The sequence below is a fragment of the Mustelus asterias genome, chromosome 14 (genome assembly GCF_964213995.1).
Source record: "Mustelus asterias chromosome 14, sMusAst1.hap1.1, whole genome shotgun sequence".
In the NCBI taxonomy this organism is placed as follows: Eukaryota; Metazoa; Chordata; class Chondrichthyes; order Carcharhiniformes; family Triakidae; genus Mustelus; species Mustelus asterias.
Genome location: NC_135814.1, coordinates 89,034,820 through 89,061,415, shown reverse-complemented (window position 1 = coordinate 89,061,415; position 26,596 = coordinate 89,034,820). Strand labels below are relative to the sequence as shown.

At 42.8% G+C, this 26,596-nt stretch overlaps 1 protein-coding gene across 4 annotated transcripts in view; it reads right to left on the bottom strand.

Annotated features, from left to right (window-relative positions):
• Positions 1 to 1,912: 1,912 nt before the first annotated feature.
• The window catches only part of LOC144503857 (sentrin-specific protease 2-like), a 54,903-nt gene continuing 30,219 nt past the window's right edge, over positions 1,913 to 26,596 (bottom strand). The window contains exons 9-17 of one of the 4 annotated variants that reach the window (XM_078228841.1): positions 25,949 to 26,009; positions 24,301 to 24,382; positions 21,584 to 21,748; positions 20,326 to 20,457; positions 19,239 to 19,442; positions 15,347 to 15,426; positions 12,244 to 12,328; positions 5,504 to 5,599; positions 1,913 to 2,638 (exon numbers count right to left, since the gene is read on the bottom strand). In XM_078228841.1, the coding sequence (XP_078084967.1) occupies positions 2,576 to 2,638; positions 5,504 to 5,599; positions 12,244 to 12,328; positions 15,347 to 15,426; positions 19,239 to 19,442; positions 20,326 to 20,457; positions 21,584 to 21,748; positions 24,301 to 24,382; positions 25,949 to 26,009 (968 nt within the window). In that variant the 3' untranslated portion in view covers positions 1,913 to 2,575. The remainder of the gene's footprint in view (positions 2,639 to 5,503; positions 5,600 to 12,243; positions 12,329 to 15,346; positions 15,427 to 19,238; positions 19,443 to 20,325; positions 20,458 to 21,583; positions 21,749 to 24,300; positions 24,383 to 25,948; positions 26,010 to 26,596) is intronic. The other 3 variants (XM_078228843.1, XM_078228842.1, XM_078228845.1) reach the window with 3 other exon arrangements.

Here is a 26,596-nt window from a genome sequence, read left to right as displayed (position 1 = left end):
AAGGCAGTAGCAGACAGTAGTTTAGGTTGTAATGATGGTGTAGTGGTAATGTCACTAGATTAGTAATCTTGAAGTCAAGGTGGATGTTTTGGGGACTAGGTTCAAATTCCATCAAGGCAGTTTATAGCATTTCAAATTGGGAGGCAACACAGTGGCACAATAGTTAGCACTGTTGCTTCACAGCACCAGGGACCTGGGTTTAATTCTGGCCTCAGGTGACTGTGTGGAGTTTGTAAGTTCTCCCAATAAAATCAAATAGTTATGCAGTTGATGCTGTGGACGGAATGGGATTACCCCTCCCTTCACACTGTAGTTTGATGGTTTCCCACTCATATAGCCTTAGTGCAAGGGAAGTGCAAAGCAGTGTCCAGGTGACTTCCCATCAGTTGGAAACACTGGGGGAAAGGATTAACTATAGGCCACTGTCCGGGTGCTCTGGTTTCCTCTCTCAGTCCAAAAATGTGCAGGTTAGGTGGATTGGCTCTTAGTATCCAAGGATGTGTAGGTTAGGAATGTGACGTTGGTGTATCTTTAAGAAATGTTTTTTAAAAAATCATGTTCTCTGCTGTTGTAAACAGAACTTTTCAGTTTTTTTTCTCTCATTACTGCCAAGTTGTCTGGAGAAGTCCTTTTATTGCTGCTTCAACGGTTTAAATGGGGTTTTGTTTATTTTCACTATGGGCCTCAGGTAGTTTCTGGAATTGTTTTATGACCATGCATTGTTAGGAGGAAGACTGGTTGGCACGTCATGTGTTCTGGACAGTTTTTTTCCTTCCTAGTGAATTTAAGGTTTATTTTTCTGTTTGGCTCGCAGCAGTTTTAATTTAGAAGGGAATGGACATCAGACTGAAAGCAGTGTTTCTCTCTCTCCCTAGTGTTCTGGGAAGCTGTTATCACTTCAAACTGTTCTGAGGGCTGCTAGAAGTTACAAGGCTAAGAAGTCAGGGTTTCAATTCCCTCACTGAAGGACTCAGTTCCAGTATCACATGAGCATTCGTTTTTGCTGCGTTAAACCTGTGGAAGGGGCTTCATCGATGATGGAGGAAAGGCATTGGAGGTGGAGGGTAATAGCGACAATAGCTGAAGACAACTCAAGATAGATGAGGAGGGATAGTTTACCATGATCACAATCACTTAGGATGCCATTTTTATCTTAGAGGCTGTTTCAGCGCCGTGGCAAGGGCACGGATTAGAAGGATTCAAACCTTTAAAGATTGGCACCGTGTTGCAAGTGACAACAAATTCAGGATTTAAGAGGAAAGGGAATTTGGAAATGGGGCAACAGTTTGCAGGAACCAAGGGGTCAAATGTGTTTTTTTGGGAGGGGCGGGTGGGGGGGACGGGGACCTAAAGTATTGCTATTCTTGTAGATGTTGATTCGTAATACCAAGACTCCATTGTAGTTACAATGCTTCTCTGTCAGTAATTGTAAGATCTTGGTGCTTCTATTAATCATTGAAGCTGGGTGTTATTGCCATGGCCTCCATTCAAATTGAATGGGTTAACTGACCTCCCCTCATTCTACATTCTCATTGCCTTTACCCCCGGTTCAGGAAACCAACAAGTAGAAGCTGCAAATTATAGAAAATTCCTCCACACAAATTATGTACTTTATGGAGAATTGAATATTCGGACCCATGTCTCATCACGACGTGCAACATTGTTGAATATTCCTGAGAGCAGCCCTTCAGCAAAACACTGGGTTTGAGGTTCTCTACAGAGATTCATTAATGGGAACAAATTTATATGATAGAAAAAACCCAATACTCATCTGAAGCTGCTATACTGCTTCTACATAAAACTTTTCACATTTACGCACACTACAGTTAAAAACAGTATAAAAAGCTGTATTACTGCCTTCAGTTCAGTTCAAATCATAGATCTAACACAGCAATGACAATACCAAAAGCCATAGCATGAAAACAAAATAAACTTTATTAAATGTGAAAGTCATAAATAGAGATTTTAGTAGACAAAACATTGGAAGAGAGTACAATATCCAAAGGAATTACCAATCCACTGGGTTCCACTCAGATGCAGTTGTTGCACTAATGGAGCGACTGTATTACCATTATGACAACTGCACCAGCCAATCCTAAAAAACGTAACACTCGCTCCAGATGTCTGGGAAAGGAAGGGTCTTTGTTTACCTGCATTAAGTTGATGGCATTACAAACTGCACACACTTTTGGAAAGGTGGGAAGACAAGAAACCCTTACACCACTTTTCTGGAGGTTTTATTGCTGTTAGGTGCATTACTGAAACACAGTTCTGGTCACCACCTTTGTTTGGGGCCTTGTCAAAAAGGGACAGTCGAGCTGAATGTTCCGTTCAGACTCCGTGAACTTAGTTCTGTTATTTGTCATCTTCAAATACTCACAAAACTTCAATGAGGAGTGGGTGAGGATAATGGCAACTTGTACCTTATTCCATCCTCGTTTAATACATGGTGGGAAATGCAGGTTCGAGTAAAAGTCCAGCGTTTGGCACATTTCTGTCCATGCAAAAGCCAGCACAGATGCACTTAAGTCATTACCGCTTCATCTTTAATAATGTCCCTACCAATTGCCGGACATCACAGCAACCTTTTGTGGAGAATCTCCCAAACCATTTTCATCCTGAAGTATGGAATGTCATGCTGTAAGAGATCAAAATCCAATCAACTTTAATTTATCATTTGAAATTGTATTTGGTGGTGTCCCAGGACTTATTTAACAGTTAGTTACCAATATAGAAAATATAAATCACACTTAATCCAATGCATGTTAATATTGTGCGATTTGTTACTTACATGATACATTTAATTTATAACCTCAAATTGCTGTCTCCACCAGCGACAGACCTGTAGCCCAGTGCAGTACCACAGTTTTATAGTGACAAACCTGTACCCACCAGTACAGGACTCTAGTGACATGCAGTGACAGCCCTGCACACTCAGTACTGTACTCCACTGGTATATACAAGAAAACGTCCTCCTGGTATACCTATACTCTCCAATATATGCATCTGTGTAGAATTCAAAGGCATAATCTGTGGATTACCCTGGTTTTGTGGCTGGATTGCCTTTGTACATTGGTGGGAAACCAATATCTTTTCTTGTTGAGGTGGTGCCAAGAATCTGTTGTAGTTGCAATGTTTTTGTGTCAGTGATTATAACATCTTGGTGTTTGTGTTATGTCACTGAAGCTGGATGTTGTTGCCATGTACTCCGATGCAGTGGATGGCCTGACTGACCTTCTCTTACAGAGTGGAAATCAAAACCAGGGACATTCTACTTTGTCAAGCCCAGAACTGCACGACTCAGGGCTCTTCTCAGTTCCAGGCGAGACAGTGTGGATATTCTTAAAATCCTGGTGTCAACACATACCCGGATAAAGTAACCAGGGACATCTATGTGAACTGATCGTACAACAGGAACTGCTGCAGGCCCAACATCAGAAAAGGGTTATGCTTGAAAAACTAACCTGCCTTTTCTTTTTCAGATAATGCAGGATTTTTTGTTTCCTATTTTATACACCACACACCCTGACCTGTGCTGTTACCCACCTACTTCTCATTTCTCTTTCCTGTGTAATTACTTTACACCTTTTAGCTGTTTCTTTATCAATAGCCTAAAGCAATATTTACGGCCATCAATTATCTACTCTCTTTCCTTTCATTTAGTCTTGAACAATTACTTATACTATATTTTCCACCGGAGCTTGTCCCTCCTTTTACAGTTCTATTCCAGAAAGCCAGTTGGTGGAGATGAGATCTGGAGCCAATTTTACACACTTTTGTAAGCATTTATTTACAGAGTTACACATAACAAGCAGGCACCTCCTGTTTCAGTCTAAATTTATTAATAGGGGTTTAAGTAAATGGCCAACCATCTTCAGCTGCTTAATCAATGACCTTCCATCATAAGGTCAGAAGTGGGGGTTCTCGCTGACGACTGCACAATGTTCAGTACCATTCATGACTCCTCAGATACTGAAGCAGGCCATGTCCAAACACAGCAAAGCCTGGATGACAACCAGGTTTGGGCTAACAAGTGGCAAGTAACGTTCGCATCACACGAATGCCAAGTGATGACCATCGCTAATAAGAAAGGATCTAACTATTGACCCCTGACATTCAACAGCATTACCATTGCTGAATCCCCCACTATCAACATCCTGGGCGTTATCATTTGCCAGAAATTGAACTGGACTCACCATATAAATACTGTGGCTACCAGAACAGGTCAACGGCTAGGAATCCGGCAGTGAGTAACTTACCTACTGACTCCCCAAAGTCTGTCCACCATCTTTAGGCACAAGTCAGGAGTGTAATAGAATATTCTCCACTTGCCTGGATGGGTGCAGCTCCAACACTCAAGAAGTTTGACACCATCCAGGACAAAGCAGCGTGCTTGATTGTTACGCCTTCCGCAAAAATTCAATCCCTCCACCACCAATGAACAGTAGCAGCCATGTGTACCACCTACAAGATGCACTGCAGGAACTCAGCAAGGTTCCTTAGGCAGCACCTTCCAAACCCACAACCACTACAACATTTCTATCTAGAAGGTCAAGAGCAGCAAAATGTTTCCCCTCCAAGTCACTCAACATCCTGACTTGGAAATATATCACCATTCCTTCACTGTCGCTGGGTCAAAATCCTGGAATTCCCTCCTAACATCAATGTGGGTGTACCTACATCTCAGAGACTGCAGCAATTCAATAAGGCAGCTCATCACCACCTTCTGAAGGGCAACTAGGGATGGGGAATAAATGTTGGCCTAGCCAGCAACACTCACATCCTGTAAAATGAATGAACAGAAGTACAATTAAACATAATTAAAATACAAAACATTATCTAGTTTAAAGTTCTTCTGGCTACCCCATTTATCCTTTCCACCAGAACTCTCTTCCTGGCCTGATTCAGGTTGAGCTCATTTCAACTGTAAATTCCTTTTGGTCTTAATACTGTTGCCAATGAAAAGGAAACTCTATTTCTAACACCATTCCTTCCACTCAATCTGCTTATCTCCATGGCAATTTGCATGTGGCTCAGGTAATAATCCAGAGATTATTCAGTTCTTCAGTTTGTGACAGCCAAGTGTTCATAGGCCCCTCTGGACATACTGAGCCCAGACAGTGGTCTTTCACCTTTGTGATCTGTGACCAAATCTGGCACAGACTAATGGTATGGAAGTATTTTCTATCCGCTGGTGACCTATGGAAATGGAGATGGCAGTGAGTATAATTCATGACAAATGTCCATGGTGCAAGTTGGAAGTAAACTGCCAATCTCAGTCAGGCCATAGAATGGCTTTTATCTTCACACAAAATGGCTGATGTGGGAAAACATGTGCTCAGTGCAGTGGGGGCTGGAGTTAACATTGGGGGTGGTTGTTATAAATGGAGGGAGCTATACTATGCACCCAGCTTTGTTATATCTGACTTGGGTCCAAAGTGGGAAAAATCCAGTTTCCAAATGCCTTTCACTTGGATAAATGGAAAACTTAATAATTTCCTACCTGGGTAAAGTTGATCTGCTCATCCTTTGCAATGTAATCAGCATATTTGCACACAAATACCCCACAGTCGCTTCCATTCATTTGCTGTGGGATTTCCTATCAGAATACAAAGAAGCTAAAATGAATTTCATTTTAAACATGGCGTCAAAATACATTTCCTGTTTTTATTTTTTAGCACACTCAGTTTGTTCTATTTCAGACATCCGCACTCTCAGTTTTCCTTTAGCTCTACTCAATAATTCCTATTTATTATGCAAGGGTTCCATTCCATCAGCACCAAACCAATGTGCTTCTGTTTATTGTTGAGCTGATCTGCTAATTGCAGGACTTAAAGGCTTTGGACATCGCCAATTGTTACTTCGCTTCTTGCCTGCCAACAGGGTTTTGGTGACGGTATTGGAAAAAAGCACTTCAAGGTGCTTTTTTCCGGCCCTGGAGCTCAGAAGGGTAGGGAAAGGAGGAGGAAGGCAGTAGTGATAGGGGACTCTATAGTGAGGGGGTCGGACAGGCGATTCTGTGGATGCGGTCAAGAAACTTGGATGGTAGTTTGCCTCCTTGGGTGCCAGGATCCGGGATGTTTCTGATTGCGTCCAAGATACCCTGAAGTGAGAGGGAGAAGAGCCAGAGGTCGTGGTACATATTGGTACCAATGACATAGGTAGGAAAAGGGAAGAGGTCCTGAAAGGAGAATATAGGGAGTTGGGAAGGGAGTTGAGAAGAAGGACCGCAAAGGTAGTAATCTCGGGATTGCTGCCTGTGCCACACGACAGTGAGAGTAGGAATGGAATGAGGTGGAGGATAAATGCATGGCTGAGGGATTGAAGCAGGGGGCAGGGATTCAGGTTTCTGGATCATTGGGACCTCTTTTGGGGCAGGTGTGACCTGTACAATAAGGACGGCTTGCACTTGAAGCCCAGGGGGACCAATATTCTGGCGGGGAGGTTTGCCAAGGCTACTGGGGAGAGTTTAAACTAGAATGGTTGGGGGGTGGGAATCAAATTGAAGTGACTGGGAGAGAGGAGGTTAGCTCACAAATAGAGAAAGCTTGTCGACAGTGTGAGAGGGAGGATAGGCAGGTGATAGAGAAGCGGAGCGCTCAGACCGAAGGTTTGAAATGTGTCTATTTTAACGCAAGGAGTGTTGTGAACAAAGTGGATGAGCTTAGAGCGTGGATCACTACTTGGAAATATGATGTGGTGGCCATTACAGAGACTTGGATGACTCAGGGACAGGACTGGTTACTTCAAGTGCCGGGTTTCAGATGTTTCAGAAGGGACAGGGAGGGAGGCAAAAGAGGTGGGGGAGTGGCACTGTTGATCAGAGATAGTGTCACAGCTGCAGAAAAGATGGACACCATGGAGGGATTGTCTACGGAGTCTCTGTGGGTGGAAGTTAGGAACAGGAAGGGGTCAATAACTTTACTGGGTGTTTTCTATAGGCCGCCCAATAGTAACAGGGATGTTGAGGAGCAGATAGGGAAACAGATCCTGGAAAGGTGTAATAATAACAGAGTTGTCGTGATGGGAGATTTTAATTTCCCAAATATTGATTGGAATCTCCCTAGAGTAAGTGGTGTAGATGGGGAGGAGTTTATTAGGTGTGTTCAGGAGGGTGTGTTAAGGAGGGTTTCTTGACACAGTATGTAGATAAGCCTACAAGAGGAGAGGCTGTACTTGATTTGGTATTGGGAAATGAACCTGGGCAGGTGTCAGATCTCTCAGTGGGAGAGCATTTTGGAGATAGGGATCATAATTCTATCTCCTTTACAATAGCATTGGAGAGATATTGGATCAGACAAGTTAGAAAAGTGTTTAATTGGAGTAAGGAGAATTATGAGGCTATCAGGCAGGAAATTGGAGGCTTAAATTGGAAAGAGGTTTTCTCAGGGAAATGTACGAAGAAATGTGGCAAATTTTCAGGGAATATTTGTCTGGAGTTCTGCATAGCAACGTTCCAATGAGACAGGGAAGTTATGGTAGGTTACAGGAACCATAGTGTATAAAGGCTATAATGAATCTAGTCAAGAAGAAAAGAAAAGCTTACAAAAGGTTCAGAGAGCTAGGTAATGTTAGAGATCTTGAAGAGTATACGGCTAATAGGAAGGATCTTAAGAAGGAAATTAGGAGAGCCAGAAGGGGTCATGAGAAGGCCTTAACAGGCAGGATTAAGGAAAACCCCAAGGCATTCTACAAGTATGTGAAGAGCAAGAGGATAAGACGTGAAAGAATAGGACCTATCAAGTGTGATGGTGGGAAAGTTTGTATGGAACCGGAAGAAATAGCAGAGGTACTTAATGAATACTTTACTTCAGTATTCACTATGGAAAAGGATCTTGGTGGTTGTAGTGCAGACTTGCAGCGGACTGAAAAGCTTGAGCATGTAGATATTAAGAAAGAGGATGTGTTGGAGCTTTTGAAAAGCATCAAGTTAGATAAGTCGCCGGGACCGGATGAGATGTACCCCAGACTACTGTGGGAGGCAAGGGAGGAAATTGCTGAGCCTCTGGCGATGATCTTTGCATCATCAATGGAGACGGGAGAGGTTCCGGAGGATTGCGGATGTTGTTCCTTTATTCAAGAAAGGGAGTAGAGATAGCCCTAGAAATTATAGACCAGTGAGTCTAACCTCAGTGGTTGGTAAGTTGATGGAGAAGATCCTGAGAGGCAGGATTTATGAACATTTGGAGAGCTTTAATATGATTAAGAATAGTCAGCATGGCTTTGTCAAAGGCAGATCATGCCTTACGAGCCTGATTGAATTTTTTGAGGATGTGACTAAACACATTGATGAAGGAAGAGCAGTAGATGTAGTATATATGGATTTCAGCAAGGCATTTGATAAGGTGCCCCATGCAAGGCTTATTGAGAAAGTGAGGGGGCATGGGATCCAAGGGGACATTGCTTTGTGGATCTAGAACTGGCTTGCCCACAGAAGGCAAAGAGTGGTTATAGATGGGTCATATTCTGCATGGAGGTCGGTCACCAGTGGAGTGCCCCAGGGATCTGTTCTGGGACCCTTACTCTTTGCGATTTTTATAAATGACCTGGATGAGGAAGTGGAGGGATGGGTTAGTAAGTTTGCTGATGACACAAAGGTTGGAGGTGTTGTGGATAGTGTGGAGGGATGTCAGAAGTTGCAGCAAGGCATTGATAGGATACAAGACTGGGCGGAGAAGAGGCAGATGGAGTTCAACCCAGAAAGTGTGAGGTGGTTCATTTTGGCAGGTCAAATAGGATGGCAGAATATAATATTAATGGTAGGACTCTTGGCAGAGTGGAAGATCAGAAGGAACTTGGGGTCTGAGTTCATAGGACGCTCAAAGCAGCTGTGCAGGTTGAGTCTGTGGTTAAGAAGGCGTATGGTGTACTGGCCTTCATCAATAGAGGAATTGAGTTTAGGAGTTGTGAGATAATGTTGCAGCTATATAAGACCCTGGTCAGACCACACTTGGAGTACTGTGCTCAGTTCTGGTCGCCTCATTACAGGAAGGATGTGGAAGCCATAGAAAGGGTGCAGAGGAGATTTACAAGGATGTTGCCTGGGTTGGGGAGCATGCCTTATGAGGATAGGTTGAGTGAGCTTGGCCTTTTCTCCTTGGAGAGACGAAGGATGAGGGGTGACCTGATAGAGGTGTATAAGATGTTGAGAGGTATTGATCGAGTGGATAGTCAGAGGCTTTTTCCCAGGGCTGAAATGGTTGCTACAAGAGGACACAGGTTTAAGGTGCTGGGGAGTAGGTACAGAGGAGATGTCAGGGGTAAGTTTTTCACTCAGAGGGTGGTGGGTGCGTGGAATGGGCTGCCAGCAACGGTGGTGGAGGCGGATTCGATAGGGTCTTTTAAGAGACTTTTAGATAAGTACATGGAACCTAGTAAGATAGAGGGTTATAGGTATTAGATAGAGGGTTATAGGCGGCACGGTAGCACAGTGGTTAGCACTGCTGCTTCACAGCTCCAGGGACCTGGGTTCGAATCCCGGCTCGGGTCGCTGTCTGTGTGGAGTTTGCACATTCTCCCTGTGTCTGCGTGGGTTTCCTCCGGGTGCTCCGGTTTCCTCCCACAGTCCAAAGATGTGCAGGCTAGGTTGATTGGCCATTCTAAATTGCCCCTTAGTGTCCCGGGATGCATAGGTTAGAGGGGTTAGTGGGTAAAATATGTAGGGATATGTGGGGGTAGGGCCTGGGTGGGATTGTGGTCAGTGCAGACTCGATGGGCCGAATGGCTCTTTCTGCACTGTAGGATTCTATGATTCTATGTAAGCCTAGTAATCGCTAAGGTAGGGACATGTTCGGCACAACTCTGTGAGCTGAAGGGCCTGTATTGTGCTGTAGTTTTTCTATGTTTCTAAGGTACTATTCTTGAGTCAAACTGTAAACAGGATGGGATAGATTTTCAACTGTTGCCTGGTGCAGAACTGACATTCTAGCCTGTTCTCTTTATACTGACATTCTAGCCTGTTCTCTTTATATATTAACGATCTAGATGACGGGACTGGGAGCATTCTGGCCAAGTTTGCCGATGATACAAAGATAGGTGGAGGGGCAGGTAGTATTGAGGAGGTGGGGAGGCTGCAGAAAGATTTAGACAGTTTAGGAGAGTGGTCCAAGAAGTGGCTGATGAAATTCAACGTGGGCAAGTGCGAGGTCGTACACTTTGGAAAAAAGAATAGAGGCATGGACTATTTTCTAAACGGTGACAAAATTCATAATGCTAAAGTGCAAAGGGACTTGGGAGTCCTAGTCCAGGATTCTCTAAAGGTAAACTTGCAGGTTGAGTCCGTAATTAAGAAAGCAAATGTAATGTTGTCATTTATCTCAAGAGGCTTGGAATACAAAAGCAGGGATGTACTTCTGAGGCTTTATAAAGCACTGGTTAGGCCCCATTTGGAGTACTGTGAGCAATTTTGGGCCCCACACCTCAGGAAGGACATACTGGCACTGGAGCGGGTCCAGCGGAGATTCACACGGATGATCCCAGGAATGGTAGGCCTGACATACGATGAACGTCTGAGGATCGTGGGATTATATTCATTGGAGTTTAGGAGGTTGAGGGGAGATCTGATAGAAACTTACAAGATAATGAACGGCTTAGATAGGATGGACGTAGGGAAGTTGTTTCCATTAACAGGGGAGACTAGGACGCGGGGGCACAGCCTTAGAATAAAAGGGAGTCACTTTAGAACAGAGATGAGGAGAAATTTCTTCAGCCAGAGAGTGGTGGGTCTGTGGAATTCATTGCCACAGAGGGCTGTGGAGGCCGAGACGTTGAGCGTCTTCAAGACAGAAATTGATAAATTCTTGATTTCTCGAGGAATTAAGGGCTATGGGGAGAGAGCGGGTAAATGGAGTTGAAATCAACCATGATTGAATGGTGGAGTGGACTCGATGGGCCGAATGGCCTTACTTCCGCTCCTATGTCTTATGGTCTTATGGTCTTAATAGAAACTATCTAATTTTAAACTCTATTGATACGGAGACGGAAATCAGGCAGTTTCTCCAATAGCTGCAACCTTCAAATTTGTGTGAATTGAAAGTCTACCTGTACCTCTCTGCGAAGTGCAAAGGAACAAAGAAAATATCTGGCGAATGGTCAGGGTTTGAAGTAACAATCTTAAATGCTGCAGTAGACTGTTGTTCCATCAGCATTTGCAAAGTGAAATGCACTCAAAATGATGATCTAGGTTTTCTCTTCATCTGGTCTGTATTTCCAGCATTTTCCACTTCACCTGCACTTTACTGCACGTAAACTATTACATTGATTTTAACTGCATTGCACTCAGGAATACACTGCACTCTCGTGACTGATTTAGGGAAGGCGGTGGAGTAGTTGTAATGTCACTGGTTTAGGTTTAAAGTTTATTTATTAGTGTCACAAGTAGGCTTACATCAACAGTGCAATGAAGTTAGTGAAAATCCCCTAGTCGCCACACTCCGACGCTTGTTCAGGTACACAGAGGGAGAATTTAGCATGGCCAATGCACGTAACCAACACTGTGGGAGGAAACCGGAGCACCCGGAGTAAACCCACGCAGACACGGGGAGAACGTGCAGACTCCGCACAGACAATGACCCAAGCTGGGAATTGAACTCAGGTCCCTGTGAGGTGCTGACCACTATGCCACCATGTTGCCCTAGAGGCCAGTCATCCAGATGATTAGGCTAATGCTTTGGGGGGAACAAGGGTTCAAATATGGAATTAAAATTAAATTAATAAATTCCAGAGCGTTTGGGGAATGGGGAATAAATGCTGGCCGAGCCATCCCATGAATGAATCGAAAACATTTAAAAACTGATCCCAGAATGAAACAAAAAGATAATCCATAAAACAGGATCCACTACAACTCAATCACTCTAAATATGGCTGTGGGTTATTCCTAAATTATCTGAAAACCATGATGGTTCTTCAGGCATCAGGCCTGTACCACAGCCAAGTGGCCAATGTGTGTGCATCAGGACGTAGTATGAATCTCAGCAGTCTTTGCACCCACAGGGGCCATCCATTTTTGTCCTAATCAGGTATGCAGAGAAGTTACTAGAGACTAATCAGAACCTTCAACCAGTATTGATTTTCCTCCTTACTTTCCAGAGAAAGTGAGGCCAAATGTGCGTGCTTTCAGCTATGGTGCCCAAGAATCAAACCTGGGATTTGGTACCTCTTAGTTTTGGTAATATAAAACTCAAACTACGTGAATCTTCAGGCAGCCTGTAGTGAAATATAACAATGTAAAATGCTTGTAATTACATGAGATCGCATGCTGCGGAGAACCCATTCAGAGGAATCCAAGTGCCGGCCTTTCTTGTTTTTGCTTTCTTCTTGCAGGTATCGTCTAAAGTCAAACATGACGAGAAAGTCAGAAGCTACAAATCCTTAAATGTTGTCTGTCATTAAAACACCATCATGGGAACCGGCTGATTTCATCTGGTTCTCAATAGTTACACAAGAATTAGGAGCAGGGGTGAAGCACTCGGCTCCTCAAACCTGCTCCACCATTCAATAAGATCATGGCTGATCGGATTGTAATGTCAACCCCACATTCCTGCCTACCCTAATAACCTTTCACCCCCTTGTTAATCAAGAATCTATCCAGCTCTGCTTTAAAACTAATCAAAGACTCTGCTTCTGCCGTCTTTTGAGGAAGCTCATAACCCTCAGAGAAATTCTCATCTTTGTCTTCAATAGACAACCGCTGAGTTTTAAACAATGATCCCTTGTTCGATATTCTCCCACAAGGGGAAACATCCTCTCTAATCCCTCCAGCAAGACCCCTCAGGATCTTAAAAGTTTCAATCAAGTCACCACTTACTCTACTAAACTTCAAGGGATACAAACTTAACCTGTCCAACCTTTCCTCATAAGACAAAGCGCCTGTTCCTGATATTAGTCTAGTAAACCTTCTCTGAACTGCTTCTAAGGCATTTACAGCCCTCCTTAAATAAGGACACCGATACCATGCACAATAACCCAGATGTGGTCACACCCTGTGTCCTGTACAACTGAAACAAAACCTCCCTATTTTTGTAATCAATTCCTTTAAAAATAAACAGAGAAGGGGCATGCACGAGGGAGCGTGCACGAGCAGGAACGCGCGAGTGAGACAGTATGTGTGTGTCTGTGTGTGTGTGTGTGTGTGTGTGTGTGTGTGTGTGTGAGAGAGAGAGAGAGAGAGAGTAGGTCAGTGTGAAAGAATTTGTGAATGAGTGAGACAGATTGAGTGCGGGTAACCGCTGAGTGAGAAGCTGAGTGCGAGCGAGTGTGTGGGGATAAGTGCAAGAGACTAAGTGAGTGTGCATGTGGGAAAATTTCATCGCATGTATCTGTAATGGCTATCAGATCATACTTTTTCATTTCTATTTGCTCCATCAGTTCATCTCTTTTGTTTTGAATGCTACGTGCGATTAGATACAGAACCTTTAGTTTTGTCTTTTTATTATTTTTGTAGCCTAAGTCTTATCTACTGATTTGCTCTTAGATTTGTACTCTCCATCCTGGAACCCGCACCAGTCTTTGAGCTATGTATTCAGTTCACCAATCTTATTTGCCCTATGCCTATTTGCATGTGGCTCAGGTATAATCCAGGAGGTTCTGCTTCTTAACTTAATGCCTAGTTCCTCATTCTGACTATGGGAACCTCCTTCCTTGTCCTGCCTATGTCATTGGTACCTGGTCATTGGACCATGACCATTGGGCCCTCCCCCTCCCATTGCAAGTTCCTCTCCAGCCCTAAGCAAATGTCCCAAACCCTGGCAGGCAGCACAGCCATCTGGACTCTCGCAACCGACTGGGAGAACAGTGTCAATTCCCCTTAACATACTGTCTCCTACGATCACTGTTTCCCCTTGTGCTGCCCCCACAAATGGTTTCCTGTACCAGTGCCATGGTTAGTCAATTCACTAATCATACAGTCTCCACTCCATCCAAACAAGCTGAAAAAACTTTCAACCTGTTGGATAGCTGCAGAGACTGACACTCATGCACTCTAGAACCTCTTACCTGTCACAGCTGTAGTCACATCCTCGTGTCCCTGACCACATTACAAATCAGAAGATCCTATCCTAAGGGATGTGACCACCTCCTGGTACAAAGCCTCCAGGTAACACTCCCCCTCCCTGATGCATCGAAGTTTGTCCTCCAGCTCAATGACTGAACCAAAGCTCCTCAAGCCACAGACACTTACTTCAGATGTGTTTATCCTGGATTACACTGGTATTCAGGAATCTCCACATGCTGCAGCCTTGACACATCACCTGTCCTGCCACTTTACTTAATTAGCTTATTCAATTATTTATTTTCTTTTATATATTTATTAAGCTTATGATAAATTTCTGTCCTATTTTAAACTTTAGAAATAGAATACCAGATCACTTACTGGGATACTCACCAGATACTTGCCAAACCCAGCTTCTTCTGTAGTGGAGCAAGAACCAATTCTTACAGGGTGAAAAAGTTAGAATAAGAAAAGGAGCACCTCACTCCCCTCCTCACATAACACACAGCTCAGCAAACTCGCTCCTTTTGAGATCGCACACCAGTTGTGGCATAATCAGCACTATTCATGTTTAAACAGGATCATACAGTCATAGAGGTTTACAGCATGGAAACAAGCCCTTCAGCCCAACTTGTCCATGCCGCCCAGTTTTTACCACTAAGCTAGTCCCAACTGCCCACATTTGGCCCATATCCCTTTATACCCATCCTACCCATGTAATTGTCTAAATGCTTCTTAAAAGACAAAATTGTGCTTACCTCTACTACTATCTCTGGCAGCTTGTTCCAGGCACTCACCACCCTCCGTGAAAAAATTGCCCCTCTGGACCCTTTTCTATCTCTTCCTTCTCACCTTAAACCTATGCCCTCTAGTTTTAGACTCCCCTACCTTTGGGAAAAGATATTGACTATCTAGCTGATCTATGCCCCTCATTATTTTATAGACCCCTATAAGATCACCCCTGAGCCTCCTAGGCTCCAGGGAAAAAAATCTCAGTCTATCCAGCTTCTCCTTATAACTCAAAGCATTAAGTCCCGGTAGCGTCCAAGTAAAAATTTTCTGCACTCTTTCTAGTTTAATAATATCCTTTTCTAGTTTAATTGTGGAGTGATCAAAAGTGCAGAAACAGCAGCCTCTAAGCCTATTCCTATTTCAGTTGTGCAGTGCACAGCTATGATGCATTTCTGTCCTTGCTGAAACCACCTCTCTCCTCTAGAACTGAGTCGTTGCAAATGGTAAAAACATTATGCAATCAACTGTAATCTACCAGGTGCCTTCAACTGAGTTCTCCTGAACCCGAGAGCTGATTGAATAATGGAAGCAAATAGTTAAGACGTTGCGTTACAGCAAGATACTTACAGCAGTGTCCAGCAAACATCATCATTCCACTGACCCATGGAATCAAGATGAAGGATTATCTTTTTCCTTAAATCTGCGACCTGTTTAGTAATAAACATTTACCTTTTAAGTGATATTGTTCACTTTAAACTGAATTATACAATGAAAGACATTCTTTCATCAAATTCGGAAACTCTCCAATCTCAATTTTCTGCCTACTTTTCTTGGAGGTCAGGAGAGATCTTATGCTCATATTTTCTTCTTGTCCTGGTCTGGAATCAAATTCACTGGTCAATAGCTGCCAGTGGAAGCATGCCATTTGACAGTAGCAGCCAAGTACAACAAAAATGGTATTAAATCAGTGGTTAATTACAAAAGTCTCACTAGTTCCTCCTTATAGTTCAAAAGCCAATTCAAACACCCAGCAAGGCCGAGAAAAGATCAGAAGATCAAAGGTTCCATCCTACTGAGGCTAACCATGCTGATCCCTGGCAGGGATATAGTAGGATTGCTGCAATTGGCTTCAATGTCTTAGGGGTAAGAGGATAATGATTCAGTGATCCTTCCGAGAAAGTGTGTGTGTGCAAGTAAGAGAGAGAGGAAAAGCAATTTAAGAAAGAGAGAAAGCAGTTCAGGATTGGGTTGGATGTGATGACCCATTGGGAGAACGATTAATTGACAAAATCAAGCTGACATTGAGAATAGCTCATTGGTGAGGTACTTGAGAGCTGCCGTGGAACTATCCAAGGACAAAAATGGAGCAACTCAAGGGAAAATGGAACACAAATCAAAAAGAAAAATCAGTTGGTACATAAGAGTGCAAGCGTGGGGGGAAGCGGGTGGCAGAAGAGGAAGAGTTTGAGAACCTTTCATTGAGAATAGTTCTAGCACTTGCGTATTGTCTGCTGGCCACAATGCAAATACAATATGTCAACTTGCTCAATGGAGCCACTGGCAGATCATTTGTTGTGCTGCAACCCAAATACAAATCTGTCATTCTTCAATTGTGACCGTTTGGTTCATTAAAGGAACAGATTAATAGAGGTTTATAAAATGATGAAGGGGATAGATAGAGTGAACGTTCAAAGACTATTTCCTCGGGTGGATGGAGCTATTACAAGGGGGCCTAATTCTAGGGTTCGTGGTGGGAGATATAGGAAGGATGTCCGAGGTAGGTTCTTTACGCAGAGAGTGGTTGGGGTGCGGAATGGACTGCCTGCAGTGATAGTGGAGTCAGACACTTTAGGAACATTTAAGCGGTTATTGGATAGGCACATGGAGCACACCAGGATGGTAGGGAGTGGGATAGCTTGATCTTGGTTTCAGATAAAGCTCGGCACAACATCGTGGGCCGAAGGGCCTGTTCTGTGCTGTACTGTTCTATGTTCTATTAGCGTTAGCAATGGAGTATTTTTCATTTCAAGTACCCAGTGTCAGTATCAAACACTCCCAGGCAAGTAAAGTACTTATCAGATAAAGAGCCAAGCTCCCTCTGCACTGTTCCAACAAAACATTCCCTGAATAGTTACAGCATGGGTTAGACACAAGAGTAAATCTCTGACCAGTCTGCCCCAGGAATGTGACTTATCGGCATGCATCTCGATAAATCAATGAGAACAGTTTTGGATTTCCCATGCCAACCATTTCATTGTCAACGTAAGCAAAATTATAGACAGTTCTGTACTCAAACTCACTGGAACGTCAAACAAGATTACCCAAACCCATTTCTCACAGGTCCTTTATAGTAAGCAGAGCAACCTTCTATCCATCCACCTGAAAGTAAAATTCTGGTATCTAATCACCCACAATATCGAGTCATCCTTTCTTTTAATGACTGAAAATAGAGACTTCTGAGACCTGAAAAGAAGTGACTCCATTCACTCAAGTTATTAGAATGTGGGATGCTTCATTACGCTGAAGCAGAGACCATTAAAATAAGACAGGACTACAGAGAGAGTCAAGACAGTGGTATTGGTTTTAGATTCCTCTGGCAAATACATGACATGAAACAGGTCATTTTACTCAATGTTTCCATGCAAGTATTTCAGCTCCATACAAGCAACCTCCCACCCTTCATCATCTATCCCCATCAACATGACATCTGTTCTTTTCTCCCGCCTGTACTTGCCTAGCTTCTTCTTAAATGGATCTGTGCTATTGACTTCAATTTGTGGTGGCGAATTCCACATTCCAACCATTCTCTGGATAAAGCCGGTCTGTTTGCAATCTTGGAGTCACATCTGATCCTGAGCTGAGCTTCAGCTTCATATGCATACCACCTACTAGACCATATATTTCCATAACATTGCTCGGCTTCACCCCAGTCTCAGCTCACCTGCTGCCTCTAGACTCGACTATCCCAACACACTCCTGGCTCATCCCCCAGATTCTACCCTCCGTAAACTTGAGGTCTCCAAAACTCTGCTGCTCATGTCTTAATTCACAGTAAATCCCATCCCTCTTATCGTTCCTGTGGTCGCTGATCCACACTGGTTCCTGATCAAGCAACATTTTGATCTTAAAATTCTCATCCTCGTTTTCAAATCCCTCCATGGCTTATGACCCTCCCTAACTCTGATCTTTTCCAACCCCAAAACCCTCCAGGATATCTGTGCTGTTCTGAATTAATCTTCTGTGCATTCCCAATCATAGTCGCTGCACCATTGGAGGTCACACCATGTCTAGGTCCCAAGATCTGGAATTCCCACAGCACCAGGGACCTGGGCTCGATTCTGGCTGGGTGAGTTGGCACTTAAGAGTGCAACTGTGGAGTTTTCAGCTTCTCCAAGGTCCGCTTGGATCTCCGGGTGCTCCTGTTTCTTCTCATAGACCAAAGATGTGCAGGTTAGATGGATTGGCCATGTTAAAATTGCCCCTTAGTGTTAGGGGGACTAGCTAGGGTAAATGCATGGGGTTATGGGGATAGTGCCTGAGTGGGATCGTGGTCAGTGCAGACTCGATGGGCTGAATGGCCTCCTTCTGCACTGAAGGATTCTATGATTCTAAATTGCCCCTTAATATCTAAATATGTATAGGTTAGGTGGATTAGCCATGGTAAATGCATGGGGTCACAAGGATAGGGTGGGGAGGTGAGCTTGGGTAAGATGCCCTTTCGGAGGAGAGTTGGTGCAGACTTAATGGGCCAAATTGCCTACTTCTGCACTGTAGCGATTCTATGTTCTAGTTCATCCGTCAGTAAAATTTCCCAATTTATTTTCCCTAGTTCCATTCACAGTCCCTTAAAATCAGCTTTTCTCAAATTTATTGCTTTGGCTTTTGTCCTACTTGCTTCCTTCTCAATCTTTCTCTTCAACCGTATGATGTTGAGATGGCCATTGGCCTAAACATTTCCATACTCTTCCCTTCCTTATCTGTTCTTGTTCATTTCTCATTACTTGGGCTGGCAGCATTATGTACACTGCTTACAGGCAATTTAATTCATCTTTAATACTTGTTCCTTTTACTTTTAAAAGTCCTTTTATACTTCTGTTTTATAACTATTGCATCCCCTGATCATGTTACCCTTGTACCATGCTCTTACTTCATACTTGAACATAAATTAAAGGTACAACTGGATAGTCAACTGCAAAAGGTTGATTCACACATTCACTCTTTTGAGCAGGGACTTCTGGATAATGATAAGTAGCCACTGGATCAGACTGTCTTTTCTCCTCTGAACCTGGTGCTGCAGAGACCAACTCTAGCATTATAAATTGCCCTGAATGAGATTAGCAAACTCAGCAGAGATGGAGGATCATATACAGCTGCGTAGCCTAACACCACATTTCATCCTTTACCCACTGGACCATCTCTCAGAGACTCTCATGTAAATAAGCAGACAACAAAAGGTTAACTAGTGAAACCCAGAATAGGTGCACAGTAAACACAAGATCCAGAGGAAATGCTTGCTTACCGTCAGACACCAATGCACTCCTAAATGTACCGGTACCAGTATGAGGTCTTTTTCAAATAAATCGACTCCTTTGGTCCATTGCTTCACTGTCTGGTAACCTCCAGTGTGCAATTTCAGGTAGAAGAAAGTATTGAATGCGTAAACTCTGGGCAAGTTGGACTCTTTACTTCTTTCCATAATTAAGCACATGTAGAAGTTAATCACCTACAAAATATCAGCACAAGACTGTTAAAAGGCTTAGCTGTCTCCAGTCTATACAACAGATTTAAATAAAAGATTTGTTTCCCTACATTTCTCTCCTGACTCCTCTTTGACTGAAGGTAGAACAGAACAACTAGTGTACAAAATTCAGCCTTCTAGCCACATACAATAGATACTCCTCTGGCACAACAGCAATGCCACAAAGAGCTTCAGTCGTCTGTATGAATTTAAGAACAGCACTTGATTAAGATTAGCTGTGATGTCCTCATCTTTGAGAAACATGCTTACAATTAATTCTGATACATTAAAACTGATGAAGTACCACAAAATACACATGCCCCTTACTGCAGCAGGTGCCAACACCAAAAAGTGGGAAGGGCACAGGGATATACTCATCAGATTAAATTTAAGTATAAAGTGATTCATTTTGATTGTAAGAACATGGAGAAACAATATAAATTAAAAGGGTACATCCTGAACGGGGTGCTGGTGCAGAGAGACCTGGGGTATATGTGCACAAATCATGGAAGATGGTTTGACAGGCTGAGAGCGTAAAACCTAGGCTTTATAAATAGGGACAAGAATACAAAAGCAAGGAAGTTACAATAGATCTGCTAGAGGTTTGGCCTTAACCAAAGTATTGCATTTCATTCTGAGCAGCAGACTTTAGAAAGAGGTGAAGGCATCAGAGAGGGTGCAGAAAAGATTAATGAGAATGGTTCAAAGGGTGAGAAACTTCAGTTTCATAGATAGATTGGAGAAACTGTGACTGTTCTCTTTGGAGAAGATTTGGTAGCAGTATTCAAAACCATTTGATCCAACTAACGCAGTGTAAGATCAGAAAATATATTAAACTAAAAAGGAACCATCTGAAAGGCACTTGTACCTCATCATTTAACCAGCTGTGATTACACAGAGTGCCAATGTCCTTTCGTGTTATCCTCAGTTTAAAGCCAGTGCTGAGTACTTCGTCAGGCTCTCCACAGTCAAGGGCCTTCCTTACCGCCTCCACCATTCTCTATAACAGAAGATCATAAGTTACCAAAGCTGAAAATTGAAAGTCGAAAACAAGCACTGCAAGTTCACACAGCAGCTGTGAAGAGAAGAATCAGGCTGGACCTTGTCCGAGAATGGAAAAATAAACAGTTGTTTTTACAAGGGTCAATTTTAGTGGGAGGATAGAGCAAGAAGCAAATTTGCATGAAGAAGCTGTAGGAAGATTGGAGAGACTTTAGCCCCCAAGTCTGATCTTAATATGCAAGGGCAAAACACTGCCTGAATGCGAGAGGGACAGTGGTTGTAGTTTCACTGGATTTATTTTTTCAAATCCTCTCATATTAGATCTCCTCCCAATCTGCTTTGTTCTACTGAAAAGAGCCCTAATTTTCCTAGTCTCTTCTATCTATAAATTCTCATCCTTGGTATTATTTTAGTGTGCTTCTTTTGCACCTTATCCAAGGCTTCCTGAACTGAGGCATCCAATACTGAACATAATATTCAAACCAATTATTATATCAATCTTTATTGTCACTTTTTCTTTCACTCCAGGTTCCTATTTGTAAATCCTAAATCCCCATTTGTTTTTTTTCTAAAAGCAGCTTTATCAAATTAGTCTTTACACTTTAGAGGAACTCTGTCTCCGAATCCTAGTTTTACGAGTATATTTCATCAATTTATTCTTAAATTGCATCACCGTACATTTCTCCACCTTCCATTTAACATCTCTTGCTAATCTATTAATCTGTCTGTGATCACCTACTTTACTTAACAAGCTCCAAAGTTTTGTGCCCATAACGTCTATAGAGTGCCTCCTACCAAAGTACAGATCATCCACATACATCGAGAACAACAGTCCAACAGTGATGCCCGATTGACACTATTTACATCACGCTTTTCTGAAAAACCTCTGGTCACCTTTTACACTATTGCCCACGTAACCAAGTTCCTGGTCTGTGTGCCACATTCACTTTAATATCATGTGCCTTAGTTGGATCAAATGGTTTCCTCTGTAGCATCTTATCAAATGAAAAGCCTTTCTCATGGGTGCATTTTAGTTACCTCTCCTGACCTCTAAACCCATGACATCCATCTCCCCTTATTTTCCTTTCATGTTGAAGCCTCGATAATATGCTTCTTAGCTATACCTCTGTTAATCGGGGAAGATCTCCTCTTTGCTCTTTACTTAAAATGTTTAGATTTTCCTTTAGGTTTTGAGAGGACTGCGTTTTGACAGATGTTGTTGCATCTCCTTCATCCAGGTACAATCGCGCTGCCACTTCATCTGATAGGTCACGCTCTATATTCTGCTCCTGAAAAAAGAGAGCGTGAAGAGTGAATCACAGAAATAGAAACACACTAAATTAATTTCTTGTAAAAATAGTGGGTGACTAAGGTATTCAAGCTGGAACGTTTCAGGTTTGCTCCCTAGTTCCTTAATGAGCTGGTCTCAGCCCAAGTAGCAGCTCAATGGCACAAGTGGTGCCAGTGCCCCAACTAGAGAAGGCCAAAATCAGCCACTGGTCCTGATCACAATCACTTAATGCAGGACAGAGCTTCACATTAGGAATGGCTGCTGGGTCAAAGGGCACCTGTGCAGCAGTCAGTATCTATGAAGGGGAAGGTGAGGAGGAGAGAAAAGAGGTGTGAATTAAGCAAAACAATTGTTGCTTTGAAGAATATAAATGCATTGAAAAGCATCTGTGACAGACAGGGTTGGGGGAAAACTGAAACCATTGCACCTTTTTCCTTACTGCCTGTAATCAGTATATTTTTGGAGAGGAAGATGCATGTGTTTCTTAGCCTCCCCACCCCAGAGTGTGGGAGATTCCCTCAAAGAAATGAAGGTTCAGCAGGTAATGTATTGCAGGCAGTGAGAAAAACTAATGGTATGTTGGCCTTCACAGCAAGAGGATTTGAGTATAGGAGTAGGGATGTCTTGCTGCAGTTATACAGGTCCTTGGTGAGGCCACACCTCGAGTATTATGTGCAGTTTTGGTCTCCTAGTCTGAGGAAGGACATTCTTGCTACTGAGGGAGTCCAGAGAAGGTTCACCAGACTGATTCCTGGAATGGCAGGACTGACATATGAAGACAAACTGGATTGACTGGGCTTGTACTCACTGGAATTTAGAAGAATGAGAGGGTATCTCATAGAAACATACAAAATCCTGATTGGGACTGGACAGGCTAGATGCAGGAAGAACGTTCCTGATGTTGGGGAAGTCAGAACTAGGAGTCACAGTCTAAGAATAAGGAGTAAGCCATTTAGGACTGAGATGAGGAAGAACTTTTTCATTCCGAGAGTTGTGAACCTGTGGAATTCTCGACCACAGAAAGCTGTTGGTGCCAGTTCGTTAGATGTGTTCAAGAGGGAGTTGGACGCGGCCCTAAAGGAATCAAGGGATATGGAGAGAAAGTGGGAGTGGGATACTGAAAGTGCATGATCAACCACGATCATATTAAATGGTGGTGCAGGCTTGAAGGGCTGAATGGCCTACTCCTGCACTTATTTTCTATGTTTCCATGAAAGGGGCAGTCCAAACTCTGTTAGGTATCCTGGTCCTACAGCTAAACTCAAGTTTAAAATCCTATTGGTTACAGACACTGGTTCGGCTGCAGAGACAGGGACATCCCTGGTTACTGAAAACACCCAGTGCATGTCCCCATTGATTTACTATCCAGGTTCTTTCTTTTAAAAGTTGGAGACTGATCTGGTCTTTCCTCCCTGCTCTCGTTTTCTCTCAAGCCTGTTTCTGTAATCATCTACAACTAACCTAGCTTATAGGCATTACTAAACCCAAGTTTATTTTGAATTAGAGGTTTGTGTGTCAATTTATGGTGTCTGCAATGATGGCTGTTTCACTGGCTTTTGAAACTCTTTGTTCTTTCACATGGGCTTTTATGGAAAGAGGGATTTTGAACTTATCGAGCAGAAGCTGAGACTCTCACTGGTGGAATCTATCTTAAGCAGCTTTACCCATCAATCAACAGCAAGTTGCTTAATATTTTCGAACCTGATGCAAGTTTGTTCTGGCTGTTTTTGGAGAATTCAGAATTTTGGCAGCACGCCTTCAGTAACAGCTCGCATGCACTGAAGATAGCAATTTAATTCATCTTGTAGCTTGGCAAGGCTTTGTCAAACAATAGGGAATAAATCTACTCAGCTTTTTGTGTTAATCTTTTTGTTTACAGTAGAAGGGTCCAAACCTTCTCTGGCCACTCCAACTATTTTGCAAGCGTTTTTAATGAGAGGAAAATGCTTCCATATCCCCCTATCGAACTTTGGTATCAATTGGGAGTACTTTAAGAGCTAAGAACTCTAAGAGCGAAGGTAATTTCTCTCGCTTGAGGCACCTTCACTGGGTATTGTGGCCTTTTCCTATTTAGCTCGAGCTGCCTAAACTCCCTTTCTTGTTTTTCTCTCTCTGGAATGCTTGTTCATTCTTCCTTTCCTGAAATTCTATCTCCTCCTCCTTCCATTCCTGTCTCTCACTTTTCCCAACTCTCCTGTTTTACCCTTTCTCTTTTTACCTCTTCTCTCTCTTTCCCTTTCTTTTCCTTCTCTTGGAATTTGAGCTCTGGCCATCACTTTTCAAGACACATTTTGGCAAAGGTAACCTCGTCTGTTTCAGGTTTTGTATTTTCTACATGTTCTAATTCTGAGGTGAGGTCAAAATGCTCAGTCAGCATTTTTAGTTAAGGCTGCTAACTTTTGCCAAGTTAAATCCTCCTGTCCTACGAGTGATTCCATATTAAAGCTAACCATTCTACTTTCTAGTGTAAAGACACAAAACCTGCTGCCCAGTAGTTTAAAGACATTGTGCCACCATCCTATAAATTCATATCCACGAAACATTCCGTACCACTATATGCTCTTTCATTGTCGCAGTTGGACTTCCTCTCGTCGTCTGCAGGACTCTGGATGGATCATCATACCAGATCTGCCTACAGAGCAACATAATTATTGGAGTTAGTGCTGATCCTCGCATTTCACCAACTTTCACAATTGTCAGACTACTTTTTGCAATTTCAGTCACCAACAAAATTATTTCACCAGCATATGTATCTTATCCTCTTGTACCTACTTTCTAGTGGCACTATTATTCCTGTGACAGTCTGATATACTGGGGATGCACAACTAACTTAAGCTGTGCACCCCTAGGCATGGTCCCAAGTTAATGCCTAAAATCTTTTCTTTTTATCTAGAGCCCCTAACACTCTCTTACCAGCAATTAATCCATATGTCCTCTGATCAAATACACTGTATTCACTGCTCACAGTACCAGTGTTGATCTGAGCCGAGGCACTTTTGATTTCAAGCAGAGTTGTAAACTCCATGTGGCCAAACCTGAACATTGATATTTGAGAAATGCTCAGATCCAAATACAGGCTGGTTCCACCCTGCGTTAGTGAGCCAATCAGCAATGAGTGCGGGGATGAGGGGTGGCACGGGTGTCAGGCAGAGAGAGTGTGTGCGGGGACCTGGGGGAGGGGGGCAGAGAGGGTGGGATCAGGGCATCCGGGGGGGGTCCCACTCCTCAACCTTTTCTTTGTAGCCCAATAAAATCTTTTCGCATCAGATAATTATCCAGTTCCCTTTTGAAAACCACAATTAAATCTGTCTCCAACTTACGCTAAGAATGCAGTCTGCATTCAAACCACCTGTTGCAGAAAGATGATTTTCCTCATGTCGCTTCTGGTTCTTTTGTTAATCACCTTCTGCGGACGGGAACAATTTCTCCCCATTTACGCTCTCCAGGCCCCTCATGATTTTGAGCACATCTTACAAACCTCCTCTCAATCTCTCTTCTCCAAGGAGAACAGCCCCAATCTATCCACAAAACTGAAGTCTCTCGTGCTCAGAACCATTCCTGCAAATCTTTTCTGCACCCTTTCCAAAACCTTCTCATCGTTGAGGCTGAGCCAATATTTTATAAATCTTCATAGTTTACTTGCTTTTGTACTCTGTGACCTAAAGTGCATATGCTGTATAATGCTGTATAATTTATTAACTGCTTTCTGCTACATTCGATGAATTATGCACCTATACACCCAGGTCCTCTGCTCCTGCATTTACTTTAGGATTGTACCCTTTATTTTATCTCTCCTCATTCTTCTGATCAAAATCTATCACTCCACACTTCTCTACATCAAACTTCAACTGCCACGCATCTGCTCATCCCACCAGCCTGCCTATATCCTCTTGAAATCTATCATCATCCTCCTCCTCGCAGTTCACAATACTTGCAAGTCTTGCATCATCTTCAAATTTTGAAATTGTGCCCTGTATACCCAGGTCTAGGTTATAAATAAAAAGCAAGAAAAGCAGGATATTCCACCGTACACCACTCCCCACAAAACCTCAAGGATCTGTGCTGAGTTTGCTCATTTCAACTGGAAAAGAAGGTGGAATGCTACAACTTCTCTCTGGGTTAGCAAAGAGGAAATTGCTCTGTTGATTACAACATTCAATTATTTAATTATCCTTAAAGAATAAGTTTATTTTCTTACCTTACGTTGGTATTTGCTGATGTTGATTTGACAATACTAGGGTTCTTCCGTAAGGATGAACCTGAAATAACAAGAACACTGATTAATGAATACTCCTGTTGAATTCAGATCATCATTTTTCATTCAGTAACCCCATGTAAATTAGTCAAGTTTGCAGAAGATACTGAACTGGGAGAAAAAGTTGATGCTCAGAAAAGACAAAATATACAATTGCCTGGAACAATCACAGGTAACATTAAATGTGGACAAGTATAAATGGAAAGGAACAAAAAAAAAATTCAAGAGAAAGTTCTTTACCCAGAGATTGCTCAGAACGTGGAAGTCGCCACCACAAGCAACAGTTGAGGTGAATGGCAGAACTGTGTTTATACATAGGGGAGGAACTGAAAGGCATGCTGATAAGATTAGCTGAAGAGGTATGTGAGGAGGCACAGATGGAGTAGTACACATACCAGCATTCAGCAAATTGACCAAATGTCCTGTCTATGCTGTAAATTCTATTGGAAGCTGAAAGGCTGTTTACCCTGGTTACACAGTCCAGGACTAGGGGGCATAATTTCTGGAAAGGGATCAACTATTTGGGACTGAGGTGAGAAATGTCTTCACTCAAAGGTTTATGATTCTTTGGAATTCAATACTGCAGAGTGC